We start from the raw sequence: 19,222 nt of genomic DNA on the forward strand, positions 1-19,222 counted from the left end.
CTGATTCTCCCTCAGCAAGGCCTGTTCATCTATGTGTTTTGAGATCCTATCTTTGATGAGGCATTCCACCATCTTACCCGGTATGGATGTTAGGCTGACCGGCCTATAGTTTCCTGGGTCCCCCCTCTTTCCCTTTTTAAAGATCGGCGTGACATTTGCTATCCTCCAATCTTCTGACACCATGGCCGTTTTGAGGGACAAGTTGCATACCTTAGTCAAGAGGTCTGCAACTTCATTCTTCAATTCCTTAATAACTCTTGGGTGGATGCCATCAGGGCCCGGTGACTTATTGATCTTTAATTTATCAATGAGGTCTGAAACATCTTCTCTTTTAACCTCTATCTGACTTAACTCCTCGGTCAGGAGGGGCCGTTCGGGCAGCGGTATCTGCCCGAGGTCTTCTGCCGTGAAGACAGATGCAAAGAACTCATTTAATTTCTCTGCCATCTCTAAGTCTCCTTTTATCTCCCCTTTCCCTCCCTCACCATCCAGAGGGCCAACCGCTTCTCTGGCGGGTTTCCTGCTTCTAACATATTTGAAGAAGCTTTTATTATTCCCCTTAATGTTGCTGGCCATGCGTTCCTCATAGTCTCGCTTGGCCTCCCATATCACCTTCTTACATTTCTTTTGCCACAGTTTATGTTCCTTTTTATTCTCCTCATTAGGGCAAGACTTCCATTTACGGAATGAAGCTTCCTTGCCCTTCACAGCCTCTCTAACTTGGCTGGTTAGCCATGCAGACACCCTCCTGGATTTAGTGGAACCCTTCTTTCTTTGCGGTTCCTTCCTCTCAGAATGTCTTCTAAAGGCCCCCAAAAAATCACTTTGTAGTTTTCCTGAAAAACCATAAGTGACGTTTATGGGCCGTCTGAAGGCCTTGGCTTTCTTATTTAAATTTTATATTTAAAATTTATTTTTCCAGCCCTCTACACCATGCCAGATATTTGATGTGGCCCTCTGGCCTAAAAGTTTAGAGACCCCAGAACTAAGGGAAGAGAATAAGAGATCAGTTATTCTAATATAGCTGCCACATCCTTCAATGGGAAAACCAAGGAAGTGCTCATAGAAAGTATACTAGTCAAGGGGCTCTCACCTCTTGCTGATCCTCCTGACTGCATCCCAAAAGAACATAGACAAGAATGTGTGGAAGAAGATATATTGTCACCTTGAAGTCATTCTTCATCATAATACTGCAACAGTTGAAAATCTTGCTGGCAAGATCATGTCGCACCTAGAAGCATTTTCAGCATGAATTTACTTTGGCATGCAAAATGCACACACTAGCACAGCTGATGAGAAGTTGTAGAGAAGTAACATTACAAGCCTGCTCCAAAATTACGTACATGCTCACTACTCTTACCTTTGTTATAAGGTAACCGGCCCAAGTTGCTGACCATTCTGTGAAGTTTTTGCCTAACTTGCTCAAATAAATTGGCTTCTTCACCTTACACCAGTTTACGGCCTTCTGGTAACTCTTGTATCTGTAAACGTAATTTTCAATACTGATTCAACATGTATTATGACCTTAACAGGAAAGACAGAACAATGAACCAATAGTCTGGCACGAATTTCAGGCATTTCATACTAGAACTTTGCTGAATGATCTGTTTTACCTCTGATTTGAGATAACCAAACAGCCTGTTGGAATAAAGACAATTTAATATTCTGTGGAAGATGGTAGAAGAGGCACATGCATGGGATGGCCAGGAGAGTCATTTTCTTTTGTTTGATGCAATTAAGATCCCTGAACTTATTTTCAGCATCACCTACCGTGTATTTAAATGAGGTTCCAGTATTTCCTGAACATGATCAGGAAACATTTTCCAAAGCTTGGAGCCTGGAGAGTCAGTAACTGCCTCCCTACAATCATAAATGGATAGTAACTCCTAAAAATAAAAAGAGAATGCTTTACATGAACTAGTACAGTGTAAGGCAGTAATACACCACTACTTATCCTTATGAAATAAAATGTTTTAAAAGCAAAGAGAAAAGCTTTGCTAGAGTCTTTTTTGGAACCATCAAAAAGGGGTTGAGAATAGAACAGCCAATATTATTAAACCATTGTACAAATCAATGTTAAGGCCACAACTGGAGTAATGCATACAGTTCTGGTCACTACATCTCAAAAAGGATATAGTGGAACTGGAAAAGGTATAGACGAGAGCAACCAAAATGATTACTGGGCTGGGTCACCTTACTTATGAGGAAAAGCTACTTTAGGACTCGTAAGTACAGAAAAAAGGAGCCTGCGGGGTGGTGAGATATGATTGAGACATACAAAATAATGCATGGGATGGACAGAGTAGATAGAGGGAAGTTCTTTCCTCTTAGAGGAAAGTGATGACATGGCCAGAAATGACATCAAGGAGGAAAAATTTTTTAACAATCCTAGGTTGCAATCCTATCCGCACTTACCCAGGAGCAAGCCCCATCATCATTGTTAAAAGCATATACATTGTAGCCTGTTCAAAGTACAAATCTCTCCAAATACAGTCACATACCATGTTGGCATCAAGTCTAATGTACTGAAAATAAAATATTGAAATGTCACAGAAGTAAAACATTTTTATTGTCTTCAGCTTTTTAAATGGTTTGGAATCTGTGATAGTGCCTTGGACTTTTTATTGTTTTTGTTTAAGTGGTAATTAAGTTTGGGTTTTTTTTTAATCGAGTATGCATCACTTTAAGTGCTCTTTAGCAGAAACGAGATTAACTAATGTTTATACACAAACCAACCTTTCTTACCTGAATAGCATACGAAGCAGAATCCTGAGCCCGAACATTGTCAGCATAAGCGAGAAATGCTCTTGTCAATTCCATTAATAACCCATATGCAAAATACGGATCTTCTACCCCAGTCTGGAGGGAGGGAAGTTAGATTTCTTGGATTACCAACTTTTGTTACTATCCTCACAACCCAATACTATCTAACTCCCCCCACCGACGAAGCCACACCACCAAAGCATATGCTGTATACTGGAGGGAGGGCAGTCCTGGAGGTCTCCTCTAGGTAAGGAAACATTTGTTCCCTTGCCTGGGAACAAGGTCTAGGAACAAGGTCTACTCAGACGTGCACCAGTAATTTTACTGGCACAAGTCTGAGTAGACCCAGGAAGGTGGATCAAGACAGGGAAGGGAGATAAGATAGTAGTTCCCAAACTATGTGCCATGGTGCACAAGAGTGCCAGGGAGACCCAGCAGCCTCTTCTTACCAGCTCTCCTGGGCACTGCCATCTTCAATCTCACACAATTCTATACGGTGGCACCCGGGAGAGGGGACAATTGTGCCACCGTGACTGCAGGATGGCATGACCACAGGACAATGAGACCACAGTAAGTTTGGGAACTGCTGAGGAAGGATATTGGAAGCATTGCTGGCACCAATACCATCCCCCTTTCTGCCCTCCCTGCCCTCCCTGCCCTGTTCCTCCTCCCCGCCCCATTCTCCCCCCCCCCACCAACTTATCAGCACAGGGACACTGTCAGAGGCAGTTTGCTGCAGCAGCCCAGCAGCACAAAGTGGCATGTACCACCAGAAAACATGCTGTACCACCAGAATGCAAGATCTGATGGTGCAGCAGGCCCATACGATTGGACCCTTAGTCATGTTGCTATTAAAGCCCAATGGCAGTGAACTTCCCATGCATGTCTATTCAGATGTAAATTAACTGAATTTAACAGGTCTTACTCCCAGGGAAGCACGTAAAGGACTGTAGTCTATGTTTCAACATTAAATTAGAAGAGGAATTCTCAAGAGCCACTGAAGTAAACAATAAAATTCACTGACAGCATCATTGCGTTTGGTCACTACATGTGGAAGAACAGAGTCAAAACGTCTCTTCTGACTGACAGCAGTCTCTTCTGACTCTAAGCTGTCCAAGGGATCAGGAAATATCACCTAAACATTCGCCACAAAGCAACAGCACACAAGAAAGGAACATAGCAAATCCTATACTTTTTGTTTGATCTGAGGCTATATTAATATTCCTCACCACAAATGTGTGCCCTTTTCCTTGGTTGTTGCTTGTTGAAAAGTCCAGCCTGCCTGGATCTACAGCTCCCAGTTCACCTAAACATTCGCCACAAAGCAGCCGCGCATGAGAATTCACATCTTGGCAGCCAATGAGAAGGGCAGTTACCAGCTCAGAAATAACTGGCTCAACTGTTTCACTGTCTGTTGCATATTTTATCAGTTTCTCCTAAGAAAGGGAATAGAAATAAGTCATATATGTACACTTCATATTAAAATGTGTACTGTTTTGATAATCACTTTCCATGTGGTGCAGCATTACAGCCAAGAACAACATTTTTACACACACATACACACACACACACACACAAGAATAAAATTAGAATAAAAGAGGAACATATCCTTTAGGACCACATTAGATGTCACTGAAAATGCATACCTGCCATCACGTATCAAATTCACCACTCCATTACACTACATTTTTCTGCTTCAAACCACTGGTGACCAGCAATGTGGAGCAAGGAAGCACAGTATCATGATGTCATGACAGAAGGTAAGTTTACATTATATAAAGGGGACGTAAGTGGAGACAGGCTATGGTGGAAATGGGAGGAACTATAGCTTAGCAGTACAGCACATACTTTGCAGGTTCAATCCAGACATCTGGATCTCAGCTATGGGATCTCAAGTATCAGAACTGAGAAAGATTCCAGCCTGAAACCCTGGGCTGGATAAACCAATGGTCTGACTCATTATAAGGCAGACTCATTTAAATATTGGAGGAGGAACTCTCTCTTAACAACACCAAATCAGTGCTGAGTAATCCAAAGGCAAGCCGAGTCTCAAGTCATTTAACATTAGAGAATGTACTTCTGAATACTTCCTATTGTCCATTAATCATTTGGTAAGCACACTTACACTCTTGGAGATGGAATTAAGAAACAGATACTTTAAAGAGACTGAGAGAAAGAATGCTTCACATACAAATCTTTCTTCTCTTGTCAGGCTGATACTGAAACAACAAGCTTGCTTACTGTGTGGCAGGTAACTGAATATCATGTAATTTATCTAGTAAGGATCACCTTTCTCAGCAAGGCTGACAAGAGAAAGGAAGAAAGACAGTGGACTGTGAGAATAAGTGAGTGGGTGCTTTAAACCCTTTGAGAAAACAGACATTATCTTTATTTGCTGGGAGCAAAATAATATTATTCTGATAAAGGTCAGAATCAAAGAAAAAAGTTTCCCTGGGTCACAAGCACAATGTAGTTAAGTTCAGAAAACATTTTTACATATCCTGCATTCTGAAATCAAAGGGTAGCTTTATGAATATCATGGGATATTGGATATTACTTGTCTGCTAGCAATAAGAATTCATTTGCCAGCAAGGGAAAGGTGGGATAGAAATCTTTTAAATAAAGAAAGCAATTTCAAAACCAACAGTAACAGATGCTGCTATAGAAAATGGTTGGGTTCACTCAAAGAAAAATCATCATTTATTTAGCAAAAACCAGACATTTTGCATTATGTCTGAACCAGAGTCTTACCAGAAACTGATCTGTTTGGAAACAACAAACCAAGATTGGAACCATGACTGTTTTATAAACCAAGATGAAATCAACTATGGTTTTTGCATTCTAGCTGAATTCACAGACCATTGATAATCTCGTTACAGCCATTGCTGCCCCCTTAGATGTTACTGAACCATCTAAGGTTCATAGGTGCCTTCATAGGCTGAATGCTGAGCAGCTCAGAAACAGACAAGCAGTTCTATAGCATATTATACATCAGAAATCTCAAATCACACTCCAAAAACTTAACTATAGTTGGCAAAACTACAATTTTGCCTTTCATTTGAACCCAGCCAATACCATGGTAGATCCCTAACTGTATTCATAGACATGAAGTATCTTAGACTGTTGAAGTGTTACTCTTCATTAGATTTCAAGGCTCAAAGATGTACATACTTGGTTTTTATACAATGTTTCCCTCAGACTGGTGAGAGCATGGATTCGAACATCTACATTCTCATGCTGAATGGCTCTCATGGAGAGTTGTAGTATAGTCTGCAAGTCTGTACTCCTGGAGGTCTCCTAAAGTGGGGAAAAACCCATACAGAATAAAACTCCAATAGTCTGGTATCAAAACAGCCAGGACCTGGTGATCTCTACAAGCCAATGAAGCTGCTTGAACAATGCTGTTAGTGTGCTTGAAAAATGTTAGTGGTGCCCCAGGCCAGCACAGGTCTCCATCCCCTCTACACTCTCCTACTCCCAACCCAGTCAAGCGAGGTGCAAGAGGAGCCATCTGTGCTCACTGCCACGCTCTGAGACCACACAACAGGCTCCTTCTGTTACCCAGCACACCCAAAAAGCAGCACAAAAAAGAGATTCCAGCCAGATAACTGGTACCAGGTGCAAGCTGTGGAGGTGGGAGTAAAGGCTGCAAGCTGCGTATTCAACAATCTGGCACAACCCAAGTCCCAAAAGGTACTTTAATGCTGGGGTTCTACTGGGAACCTGTGGGTAGCACATGTTCCAGTGATCAAACACATTAGGCCCACTGTTCTATGCAGTTGTACAAATAGCTTTTAGGTGTAAAGTATCGCACATCCGCAACTTGTTCTAGTTTTTTATTAAAAGATTTTTTATATATGTATGTCAGATTTATACAAATATAAGTATATATACAATTGTTTATATATATATATATATTTATATATATATATATATATATATATATTTCACTGTATACTTAGAATAGTATGCATCTCACTTATTGTGAATTAAAATGCATATATCAGATTCTTTTGAAAACTATTTTTTTAACCACCATATTTTTACAGTGCAATCCTATGCATAAATACTCAGAAGTAAGACTCGCTTTGTCTCATGGCGCTTACTCCCTTGTAACCATGTTTAGGATTGTAGCCACAGAAATGTTACTAATCCAAATAATCAACCAACCTGGTCTCCCGTATTGTCTATATTAAGGTAATTTACATAGATAAACAGGTGTTCTAAAATACAGCAAAATCTATACCTTTCTATATTCCTGAAGAACGGCTTGGATTTCTTTTAGTTCAGGGTGGTCAGGGAGAAAATATATTTCATGTAGAAAGTCTTGTACTGCATCTCTAAACAAAACAAAACATATTTTAAAAATGTTTTCAGAAACCTATAGAACAGGGGTGCCCAAACCCTGGCCCAAAGGCCACTTATAGCCCTAGGGGCTCCTAATCCGGCCTACGGGCAGCCCCTGATCTCCAATGAGCCTCTGGCCCTCCATAGACGTGCTGGAGCCCGTGCTGGCCAGATGCAACTGCTGTCAGCATGAGGGTGACTGTTTGATCTCTTTCGTGAGCTGTGGGCCAAGGGCTCCCTCCCCTGCTTGCTGTTTCATGTGTGTGATACAGCACCGGCAGCAAAAGAAAGGCCAGCCTTGCTTTGTGCAAGGCCTTTTATTGGCTTTGAGCTATTGCAAGACCTTCATTCATTCATATAAGTTCCATCTCTAATGCCATCTCTAATACCATCTTACATAAAATTTATGTAAATTTATTCAAATTTGAAATGTAAATTAATTGTTGTTTTTTTCCTGGCCCACAACAGTGTCAGAGAGATGATGTGGCCCACCTGCCAAAAAGTTTGGACACCCCTACTATGACATTAAATTGGAACACACTATTACTGCAGTCAAAATAACTTTACAAAAAAAGTGTAAATATCTCCAGTGAAAAGGATATATAATGAAAGCAAGACACTACAGACAAGTAACAGCCCAATCCTGAGCTGCCCGGGGCGCCCAGGCTCGGCAGCACCGAGGAGGGCTGCCGCCGAGTCCAGTGCCTCTCGCACTACCGTGGGGGGCGCCTCAGGAGAAGGGGACATTCGTCCCCTTCCCCCGAGTAAGGGAAGCCTAATGTAGCCTAATGGGGCTACTCACTTTACCGCTGTCCCAAAGGTCAATGGTAAGGAAAAGGCACTTGTGTAGGGCGCAGAGCCCTCCCCAAGTGACTTGGATCCTGCGGAGCAGAGCTCCACAGATCCTCCTCCCTCACGCCTCACGCCCACCCCGGCACCTCCCTCCGCCCTCTCTCCACCCTCCCTCCGCCCCCGCCAACCTCCCCCCTCCCTGGAATGCCTCCTCCCTTTCCCTGTCCCCGCCCCCACCTACCATGCCGCCGGCCGGTGCTGGGCTAGCACTGGGTGAGCCCCGCGAACGTGCCTTATGGCTCTTTTGCGACTGTGCTCGGCAGCACGAAGCCGTGCCACTGAGCACAGGATTGGGCTCCAAGTAGATTATGGGTCCAAAGATATGCTTTGTGATTATGCCTGCAGAGTTTTCAGAAGCCAGAGAAGTGTTTAAATAAGACCCAGTGAAGGGTTTCAGGACCCTGCTCTTCCAGTGAAGTGCTTCAGGGCTCCATGTGCTAAACATGATTTGTCGGACCAGAACAAAACAAGCAGGCAAAATTTTCCTCAATTCGCATAATTTATAAAAGCTGCAGAATTTTAACTGTGGTATACAGTACAGTGTTTCAACATTCTTTTGGCCACAGAATACACACAGCCCCGACGAGAGCTCTCTCCCAGTGTAAGAAAGCTGCCTCCAACGCATCCTTTAGAACATTACATTGCCATACCTGTTCTCAACTATGAGAAAGTGGAAGACTGCTGCGGTCTCTTTCGGCTGAACATGCATGAGGGGCAACAAAGCTACTATCACATGACTGAGAAGGGAGCCAAGGTGACTCTGGTCCAAACATCGTACGAAGCAGTCCCAAGCCCTAAACGGGAGGAGGGAAGAACCGCACTACATAAAACACGGTTACCTTTTTCTCTTTACACAGTCATTTAAGATCAATCATTACATTCTCATGTAATAGCCTTATTAGCACTGTTTAATGGTTCAAGATTCACAAGAGAATGCAACAAAGCACTTAGATTGTGATACTAAATCATTGTTCCAGCACAGTTTTCTTACTTGCAGCACAACTCCGGAAAATCATCTTTATATCTCAGCCCTGTCCTGAGTGTAGTCATCATCTTCACTCTCACTGCGCTTATATGTTTGGAACCCATAAGCTTCATTAAAGTCATCAAACTGTTTAAGGCCTACAATTGAGAAAAGAAAATTCAGGCTACTTGTAGGGTGAAAAAGTACTCAGCAGTTAACAGTCCTTTGTTCTCAGGTTGACCTGAAAGTGCCCAGTGAAGGATATGAAAACTCTGGATTTCTGCCCATTTCCATCTAAGTTTTATTCACTTTATACTGCCCGAGTCTATTTATTAATTTATTTAAAAATGTATATCCTGTCTTTCCAAAAAGCTCAAGACAGTTAAACAAAACTCATAATACAAATCAATAAAATCATAAATACAAAAAATAAAAACGTTAATGATAAAATTAAAATAATCAATAAAACTCAAAAACTACCAATGCACAGAACCTAACACAAGCCCCGTTCAACCTGGTAGCAGCACAGATAGACAACAATGAAAATGGCAACATAAAAAATCAGAAACCTGGATAAAACAGCAAACTGGTAATAGTAAAAAATGCATACATTGTAAAAGGCAGCTTCCCCCCGCCCACAGTACCCCACACATGCTCAAAACACCAAAATAAAAATATCTTCAGCCCCTGTTGGAATGTCTTTAATGACATCTATCCCTGTGGTTTGTGTCAAAAGATGTCCCAATTAGGGATTATTAAAAAAAAAAAAAAGATATCCTCTGTTAGATCTCCTCTGTTTCTGTCTAGTCCTTTGCAGACCCCCCCCCTTTGCACAATCCCTATTAACAGAACAGCCTGATTCCCTCCCAAGGTAAGAACATAAGAACAGCCCCACTGGATCAGGCCATAGGCCCATCTAGTCCAGCTTCCTGTATCTCACAGCGGCCCACCAAATGCCCCAGAGAGCACACCAGATAACAAGAGACCTCATCCTGGTGCCCTCCCTTGCATCTGGCATTCTGACATAACCCATTTCTAAAATCAGGAGGTTGCACATACACATCATTGCTTGTACCCCGTAATGCATTTTTCCTCCAGAAACTTGTCCAATCCCCTTTTAGTATTTAGATTACCTTTTAGAAGAAGGTAATCTACTTCTGCTTTGTCAACCAGCAGAAGGGTTAAATAGGGACGATCTAAACTGGGTTCCAGGGCACCTTTTAGGAACACCTAATTTCAGAAGCTGAACAGAACCAGTTGGAAAGAAGATTCATACATGCAGGATCAATCGAGAGGTTAACTGTGCTGAAAACAAAAAGCCACAGAGAAAACACTGACACTCTTAAGCACTGGCTATAAGCTGCTTATCAACTAGTAGATACCATTACCAGCCAGAGAGGAAATATAACCTACAAGCACCAGCCGTCATTCAAGAAACTACTACACAAAGCTTTGGTCACCAGCTTAAGTCAATATTTTGGTACCCGTGCATGCCTGTGTGTGTATGCAAGTGCATACCCAGAAAAGTAAAACACCAAATATAACCATATCTGTTCTACTTTCTAGACAGGCAGTTTACTCACCATTTTCTTATCTTCAATACCAATACTGGAGCTCAATAGCTGCATGTTGAAGAAAGCCAAGATGCCCAGCAGTTTTGGTTGCAGATAATCAGCCTGCATGTTTACAAAAATAAAACTGTGAGACTGTTTTGAAGTATTTTTAATACCTGATACTGTTAAAATTCCACCATTTAGCTCTTAAATAGGCAGTTGTATTTTCATTCTGTTATAAACAGCAATCTGAGATACATTATTTCCATTCACATCATAACTGTTAACAGAGAGGACAGTGAAAACTGGACCTGGTGACTATGTAATCTCCGACTGCAGAGTCAACTCGTGGCAGTCACTCTGAAAGAAGTGAACTTCTCTGGGCAAACTGAATAGAGCTCTGCGTTCATTGAAGAGTGAATGCTTTTTAACATAACCACTGGTCCAAAACTGTTCTATATTGAACAAGGGTAATTTACTAGGAATATGCTAAAACACCCTAATGCTGTCTAGCAACATAGGTCACTCTTGTATATCTGAGCCAGAATACGCCACAGAGCATTACATTCACAGTTTTGCTACGTGGGATATGAACACAAGTTGTTAGCTTCTCATCCACTCATCTCCAAGATATGCCTCTATTAAAGACTCTTCTCCAAATGCAATGGAATGCCATCTGTGCTGCATGTTTTTAAAAGATGTACCATATTAGTACAACTCATCCCTTTCCTATTAGTAGCACAGAGGAAACCGTGATGGCATTGCTGCTTACCATTAACTCAGGAGAGGTTATATCCTTAGGTCCCTGATATGGGTCATCGTTAGATGCAAACGAAGCCAGAATTGATAAACCATTGAAGACTTGCTGATAGTGCTCTCCTATACGAAGCAATAATTCATTATGCAATCCCTGATAGTCCTGTCTCAGCAAGCTTCCCAGTTCTATCTCCGTTTCATTCTGTAAGGTACCAATGCCAAAAGATTAACAAGGCAACATCCAAGCACACGAATAAAATACTGTAGTAGACCAGGGGTGTCCAAAGTTTTTGGCAGGAGGGCCACATCATCTCTCTGACACTGTTTCAGGGGCCAGGGAAAAATAAGAATTAATTTACATTAAAATTTGAATAGATTTGCATAAGTTTACATAAATGAATATATTAAAGATGAACTTACATGAATGAATGAAGGTCTTGCAATAGCTCAAGGCCTATAAAAGGCCTTGCACAAAGAAAGGCTGACCTTTCCTTTGCTGCCTCTGCTGCATCACAGACATGAAAAAGCAAGTAGTGGCGGGAGCCCTCATCCCACAGCTCACATGAGAGGTCAAACAGTTGCCCTCACGCTGAGAGCAGTTGCGTCGGGCCAGTGTGGGCTCCAACAAATCTCCGGAGGGCCAGAGGCTCATTGAAGACTGGGGGCTCCCCGAGGGCCGCATTGAGAAGCCTTGAGGACCACATGTGGCCCCAGGACCAGGGTTTGGGCACCCCTGTAGTAGACTGTGAACCACTAAGTATGAAAAGCACCATCAGATTCAGGAGGATGCCAGAATGCCTCCCAAACAATGTTCCCTTTAAGGGGTTCGTGCCAGTTCAGCTTCTGGCCCACCTCACCCCAGCACTGTCTGTTCTAGTGGCTGTCTGCTGGTATTCATTTGCATCTTTTTAGATTATGAGCCCTTTTGGGACAGGGAGCCATTTAGTTATTTGATTTTTCTCTGTAAACCGCTTTGTGAACTTTTAGTTGAAAAGCGGTATATAAATACTGTTTATTATTATTATTATTATTATTATTATTATTATTATTATTATTATTATTATTGATGGCTGTGGGAAGTTGTATGCTGGACTGGATGTGTATTTGTCCTGATTCAATAGGACTTTTCTTATGTTCTTACATACAGAAAATGCAACCTCTGAGTCAAGTATCACAGACTAGTGACTTCACACAATCCCATCTCCAGACAGTCCACTGAAAGCTCCTACAGCTTTTTGGAGACTATTCCCAATAAACATCAGTCAGATGAAATTGAAGAGGTCAGTTTTGGTTATGCAGCCAGGGATAATGGCAGCTATTAACTGAAACCTGTTTTTGCTGACAAAAATAATTTTTTTTAAAGAACCAGGAGGATCCCAGATATCTCATTGGTTCAATAAGTTATTGCATGCTTGCACTAACTTCTGAATGTGAGGGTGCCACTTATTTGTGTTTCAATTTCAATGCAATCCCCAACTAGTTCAACTCTTAATTGTTCAAGCTTTTGTGCACACAATTCAACAGTTACCTTGAGATAGTGCAGTGCTCGCTCCAGCTCATCCTTACTACAGAAGCAGACTAGATGAGAGAAGATATACTTGAAGTTGTTGATGAGGATCTCTCTGCGGTTTACATTCAGCTGTTTTGCTATCGTTCGGATAAGCGCAGAAGCGGCAGGGCTGGCCTTGGCAGCAAGGTCAGGCAAAAGATCCTGGAGAATCCTCTGAAAAAATAAGAGATAGCTGCTCCTTTGAAAACTCATTCCCATCCTTTGTGTCAGTGAAAATAAACTTCTGTACTTATAATTAAGAAATGCACGTGCTCCAAGCACATAAAATGCCCGTATATTTTTCAACAAAGGGAGAAAAATAAAACTTACAACAGCTGCTGCGAAGTATGTGTACAGTGCTTTTGAGCACTCAAATTATTTCACATGCCTTATCCTGCTGTAAAACTTATAATACTACCATGTAGGGGGAGGGACCACAGCTCTGTAGAAAAGCACATACTTTACATGCAGATTGCTCCAAGTTCAATCTCTGAGTAGATTATAAAACAGCTTCCTATGGTCAAGGCAAATACTATTATTATCCTTATGTTGCAGATGGGAGCTGAATCTGAGCAGGAGTCTCAGTGTCTTCACAAATTTCAAACTAATGTCTCGCTGATTAGCATTAACCATCATGCTATATTCAGCTCTTTAAATACAACATATGTACATTCCTATAACCAGTAAGTGTTTTCATTTAGCCTAATGTCAAGATTTTCTGTGGAAGCCATCATTCCCAAGCACCTTTGCTCCATTGTAGGTTTCAGGACTGAGGTCTTTCAAAGTTAAGGGCCAGATTACCCATGATGGAGGCAGTCATAAAGAATCATGCATGTGTCTGCCCCATAATGACTAGTCTGACCCCAAGTCCTCCTTTAGTCAGAGGATTCCTTTTGCATACTGGCAATTGCAATTGTCTTACTCCAGTGTCACCTCCTGAAATCTTCTGCAGAATCAACTACCTATCCAGCAGAGGGACACAGCCATCAAGTAGCACTGACTGCTTTTGAAAGACGCCTTCCTAAAACAAGCAGAAAGAAGTCTTCCCAGAAAAATTTAGGAGAAAGAGGAGGAAGGTCCACATATAGTGTGGAAGGGAAATCTTGGAAAGAAAGCAGCACTCCCCTGAACTCCATTTCCCTTCCAGATGCAAACAAATGTGGAAATCCAACAACCCTAGGCCACTACCTGCAGTTCAAAAATGAAAGAATGTTGCAATAGGAAACAGTAGAAACAGGAGGAAACTTAATGTTACATTCCAAAGGAATACTATTAACTTACACTGAGAAAACGATTGAGGTCTGGAAAGTCAAAGACATTGGCAATTTCAGATAATGTGTCCAGGGCTGCCTCTCTCTGATGAGCAATCTCTTTTTTCTGCATTTCATTGCTTTGGCAGGGAGTGTTAGAAAGCATGGCCATCTGATTGGAGTGCAGTGATTCCACTAAAAACTAAGCATTGAAAAACACATTTTACTATTAATTTCTAATGAAACAAATTCTTACAGTGCAACCGTATGCATGATTATTCAGAAATGTCCCACTGCACATCCCAGGTAAGTGTGCATAGGATTGCAGACTTACTTAATAAAATTATGACAAAAACTATTTGACTATTAATAAGAAAGTAGTTTATTTCTTCTAACATTCTTTAACATTTAACAGTCTCAGTCAGAAACCTCATGTCAGACCCAAAAAGATCAAATAGCAATATTGATGTCATTCCCCAAACATTTTCCCATTTCCATGGAAACCACTAGGCCAGTAGTTCTCAAACTTTTTAGCACTAAGACCCACTTTTCAGAATTACAATCTGTCGGGACCCACCAGAAGTGATTTCATTAACCTGGAAGTGATGTTATGGCCAGAAGTGACCGCATCAAGCAGGAAAAATTTTAGCACCCCACATACAACAAAATCAAATCAATTAAGGGTGCAATCCTAACCCCATTATGTCAGTGCTTTCCAGCACTGACATAAGGGCAATGCAGCTCTGAGGTAAGGGAACAAACATTCCCTTACTTTGAGGAGGCCTCCGTGAGTGACACCCAAACGCAGGATGCAGCACATGTCCCATAGGCACCGCTGTGCCAGTGCTGGAAAGCACTGACAAAAGGGGTTAGGATTGTAAATTAAAAGTTTACCATAACTTTTAGCATGCATTTAAAATAAAGAACCTTCCGAACTCACCCAAGCTGATCTATTTAAAAAAACATCCCAAAAAAACATTCCCCAAACATCCAAAAGGCTGCAATCCTATCCACACTTACCCAGGAGTAAGCCCCATTGACTATCATCGTTAACAGTCTACACATACGGTAGTAGCCTGTGAAAAGTACAGATCTGTAGCATTTCCCCAAATGCAGTCACATATTATGATAGCATCAAATCTAATATAGTAAAAATAAAATACACATTAAAATTAATGGGGACCCACCTAGTGAGCTATAGCATATGGAAATTCCCAGGTTCAATTCCTGCCATCTCCAAAGAGGTCTGGGAAGAAATTTTGGCATGATAACCAGGAGCGTGGCTGCCTGTCAGTACAGACAATATAGACCGAGGTCTGCCTCAATATAAGACAGTTCCACAGGTTCAATAAGTCTATGATCAAACAAGCTGCAAAAGAGTTCAGGGAGTGGATATTCTAACCGGTTGCCTAGCATCTCCCACGGAACTTACGGCTTGAACATGTGCATGTTTGTCTAAGCAGCAACTAGGTGAGCCATTGATGCTGGTGGGTACAGAATTGCTCAGAGTGAATGCCTTTTGAACTTGCATGGTGCCAGAAGTACACAAACATGTCGTTGTCCACGTTGCAGAATAAGGAGGCAGAATAAGAGGCAGGGTAGAAGAGGGAGAAGATGTTAGCCCAGCACAGAAGTCAATACAATGTAGCCTCCCTATTAGCAATCTTTACCTGACAGATGCGTTTCTTGTACTGACTGAAAAAAGCCTGCAGCTTCACCGACTTGGCAGCTGCCAATGTTCTGATTTCTGTATATGCTGCTCCAGCCACAGATGCTGATTTGGACAGCAAGCAATGCAGCAAGTGCAAGAGCGCGAACGCCACCAAATCCCCTTTTGCAGCCCTTAACAGAATAGTAAAAGAAATAGTATTACCAATACACAATGCTGAACACACAACACCAGTCATGCAAAAATAGGATATGAAAACTCTAATTTGTGTAAAACTTGCTAACACAAATTAAACTGTGTTTAATTTGTTCAGTCTTATACAGACTTAACTGAGGGCCCAATCTTACCCAACTTTCCATCACTGATGCAGCCAAACCAACAGGACTTGCACTGCATCTTGAGTGGGAGGGGGATGGCAGAAGTGGAGGCCTCCTCAAGGTAAGGAAACTTTGGTTCCTTTACCTCAGGGCTGCATTGGTGCTGGAAAATTGGATAGGATTGGGCCCTAAATATGGAAGCAACAATTTAAAACACTGAGAGATTTAATATTCATGCTTTTACATGCAAAATCTCCTTAACTGAAATACTAATAAGAGGTTAAGAAAAGACCCATGAGTACCTTCCAATATCTCCTGTTGTAAGAATTAGTGTATCCTTCAGCTCACCATTTCTTGATATTGTAGCCTTGGTATAAGCCTCTTTCATTCTGGAAATGATGAGCTAAAACAGCAAATGTGAAATGAGTACAATATTCATAATTGCAATTATATTTTGAAACAGCCATGTATTTCTTGCATGGTACAAAGCACTTAAGGTTCACCTCTTTTATGAATCCTTCCTCAGCATCCGAAGATTCTAAAATGCATTTGATTTGCCCACTAAAAGCAACTCTTACATCTTTGTCTGGATCTTCCATTAGCTTTAAGAAAGCCCCAATGACAGCTTTCACATTCAGTTCATCCTCTCTGAAGTCCAGGTGCTTACAAAGTAGAGGAATGTTTTCTATTAGAACTAAAAAGAAGAGAAGAAAAGAGGGAAACAGTTACATATTCAAAATTGTAGGTCTCTGAGCAAAGTTCATATGGCATGCAGTGTAGCATCACGTATACATCATTAGAAATCTCTTGTAAAAGTGTATAACTTCAGAGTCCTTCCAAATTACAATGGTTTTCACAAAGTAGCAAGCATCTCAAGACTCATTATGACTTCATTCACACAAATTGTTCCCATTCTAAGTGGTATTCGAACACCGCTGCTATCTCATGGCTTTGGTTTCTAAAAGTTGGTAACGTACGCGGGTTTAGACTGACTATGTAACAATGCCTCCTCATTATTTTAGCTCAAGGTCAGGCAGCTGGTGCCTGATGGTAACGTCTCTAGCACGTCAAGCCACTTTCCCTTGACCAGACTGAGAGCATGAGAGTTCCTCTCTCTTCCAGACAGGTGAGAAATCAGCACTGCCATTCTCCTCACAAAAAGCCATGAGACCACATAGTCACATGCCACCTCATTCTCACCAACACCTCTCTCTCTTTCTGGGAAATGTGAGGGGACATTTCGCCAGAACTGATGCCTGCTAAGCTGAAAGGGCTGCATGACTTTTGTGCTGCTGAGAAGTCCCCTGGAGGCCTCTATATGATCGCTGAGATGAGCTCTCATTTCCCAAAAGGAAGAGGCATTTGCAGGAAGGAGCAACACAACTCCCAGCAATGAAGGCTATTCCCATGAACTCTCTCATCTTGCAAGAATTCATCCCTGTCAGTTTCTTCATCTACAAGAACAAATGTGAAAGTTCTTACAGGTAGGGGACGCCACACATGCAAAAGAACTCCCATGCCTGAAAGTCACCACTAGCTCAACTTAAACATGTTTGATAAATATTAAAAGATACAACTAAGAAACAGCAGAAAAAAACCAGGAGAAAAAAGTACAGTGACTGAAGTAGGCAGAAAGTAACTCACCAAGCTTTACAGAACTGAGTACACTGCTTTCAAGGAAACTTAAAAATGGCTGGAAAATATCAGCTTTTACTGGACATATTTCCTCACAAGAAGAAGTCACAACAAGTCTGCTACAGAGAATGCTATCATTTGGCAGCTGGATGTCAGGTTCAGTTGAAGATGCTTTTAAGTGAATGTTGCCCGAAAGGCAGCAAGCTAATTTTCCAATGATACTTGCATAAGCTTTCTGAACTAACAGAGATTCATCTCTTACGCGGTCTCTGAAAGAAAATAAGTGACTGTAGAATCTGTGACAAGTGACAGAAGCATCTGTAATAACACTTTCAAACTAGAGATAAGGATTGCCAACCTGCATGTACCACTTTCAAATCTATATATTTATTTTGAGTGCCATCGCATCTCATCTTCTCCCAACACAAGCCCATAAATATAAATACAACCATACGCCGCTTAACAACCATTAGCTTAATGACGGGCCGCATATATGACAGTGGTCAAAGCACAATAAAGATGCTCTTAATGAGGCAATTGTGTCTCCCATAGCCTGCAGCAGAGTGTCTGTTTACACAACAGAGAGGCTCTTAATGCAAAGAAGAAGCAATCCCTCTCCAGTCGCCTGTGTAGCCAGCTAGTGTCTGGCAGGGAGTGTCTGTTTACACAACAAAGGCAATAGATTGGACTAAATGTTCATTTAATGACCTAATCATATAACAATGGGGACCGGAGAACGTATCCCCATCATTAAGTGGCGCACACCTGTATAAAGATCCATAATATTCCCCATTTGTGTCTTATACTTTACTAGCCCATTCAAATCAAACATTTCTGCCCTGCAAATCAGGCTATGCACAGATGTTATATGAAAAGAAAATGTTTTAATGCTACTGCAGTTCCCGCTGCTTGGCTAGCCATGCACCCATCCAAGACCTTGTTGAAGTGATTGAACAGAATCAGCAAAAGCTATGGCATCCCCTTTCCCATCTTCCCAGACTAGCTGGAGAAGAAAGCAATGCTATCTCTCCAATAGACAAAGTAAAGATAGACCAAGTCAGTTCACTAGATATTGAGGAGGACAAGGATCAAGAAACCAAGCATGAAAAGAGGAGCATAGTCTTCCCAGCAAAAGCAAAAATGAACAAAGCAAGCCAGCACTAAAGAAGAAAAGGAGAAAAGACTAATCATGCTAAGAGAAGACAGAGGAAAGCTGGCAAAAGGCATTGAGATCATGCTACAGTGTTTGAGCAAGACTTTTAAAACATTTTATTGTAAGAGCTGCAGCCACGTATACCCTAGAACAGTGGTTCTCAAACTTTGAGGGAGCGTTACTCCCTCAGTAAGTTCTCGCCGGGGAGGGGCTAGGGCAGCGACACAACCCCCAGCTAAGGGGGCGAGGGGGGTGCTTTGCACTTACTTTATACAATGTAGGGCTGCAGCAGGCTGCAGGAGGTGCAGGGAGCCCTGCGCAGCACTCTCCTACGCTTCGAATCTGCCATCAAAGTGGGCGCAAAGCATCTCCTACAAAACAGAAGTGCTTTGCACCCACTTCTATTGCAGGTTC

At 41.7% G+C, this 19,222-nt stretch overlaps 1 protein-coding gene across 1 annotated transcript in view; it reads right to left on the reverse strand.

The window, feature by feature from the left end:
• The window catches only part of ATR (ATR serine/threonine kinase), a 54,323-nt gene that overhangs the window by 24,654 nt on the left and 10,447 nt on the right, over positions 1-19,222 (reverse strand). Inside the window, exons 10-26 of the mRNA XM_066619244.1 lie at positions 17,665-17,924; positions 16,524-16,714; positions 16,323-16,423; positions 15,705-15,876; positions 14,066-14,236; positions 12,764-12,958; positions 11,252-11,437; positions 10,510-10,602; positions 8,954-9,084; positions 8,613-8,756; positions 7,010-7,103; positions 5,935-6,060; positions 3,993-4,199; positions 2,746-2,859; positions 1,771-1,886; positions 1,361-1,481; positions 1,094-1,231 (exon numbers count right to left, since the gene is read on the reverse strand). Of these exons, the coding sequence (XP_066475341.1) occupies positions 1,094-1,231; positions 1,361-1,481; positions 1,771-1,886; positions 2,746-2,859; positions 3,993-4,199; positions 5,935-6,060; positions 7,010-7,103; positions 8,613-8,756; positions 8,954-9,084; positions 10,510-10,602; positions 11,252-11,437; positions 12,764-12,958; positions 14,066-14,236; positions 15,705-15,876; positions 16,323-16,423; positions 16,524-16,714; positions 17,665-17,924 (2,560 nt within the window). The remainder of the gene's footprint in view (positions 1-1,093; positions 1,232-1,360; positions 1,482-1,770; positions 1,887-2,745; positions 2,860-3,992; positions 4,200-5,934; positions 6,061-7,009; positions 7,104-8,612; positions 8,757-8,953; positions 9,085-10,509; positions 10,603-11,251; positions 11,438-12,763; positions 12,959-14,065; positions 14,237-15,704; positions 15,877-16,322; positions 16,424-16,523; positions 16,715-17,664; positions 17,925-19,222) is intronic.

Source organism: Tiliqua scincoides, chromosome 3, assembly GCF_035046505.1.
Source record: "Tiliqua scincoides isolate rTilSci1 chromosome 3, rTilSci1.hap2, whole genome shotgun sequence".
Taxonomy (NCBI): Eukaryota; Metazoa; Chordata; class Lepidosauria; order Squamata; family Scincidae; genus Tiliqua; species Tiliqua scincoides.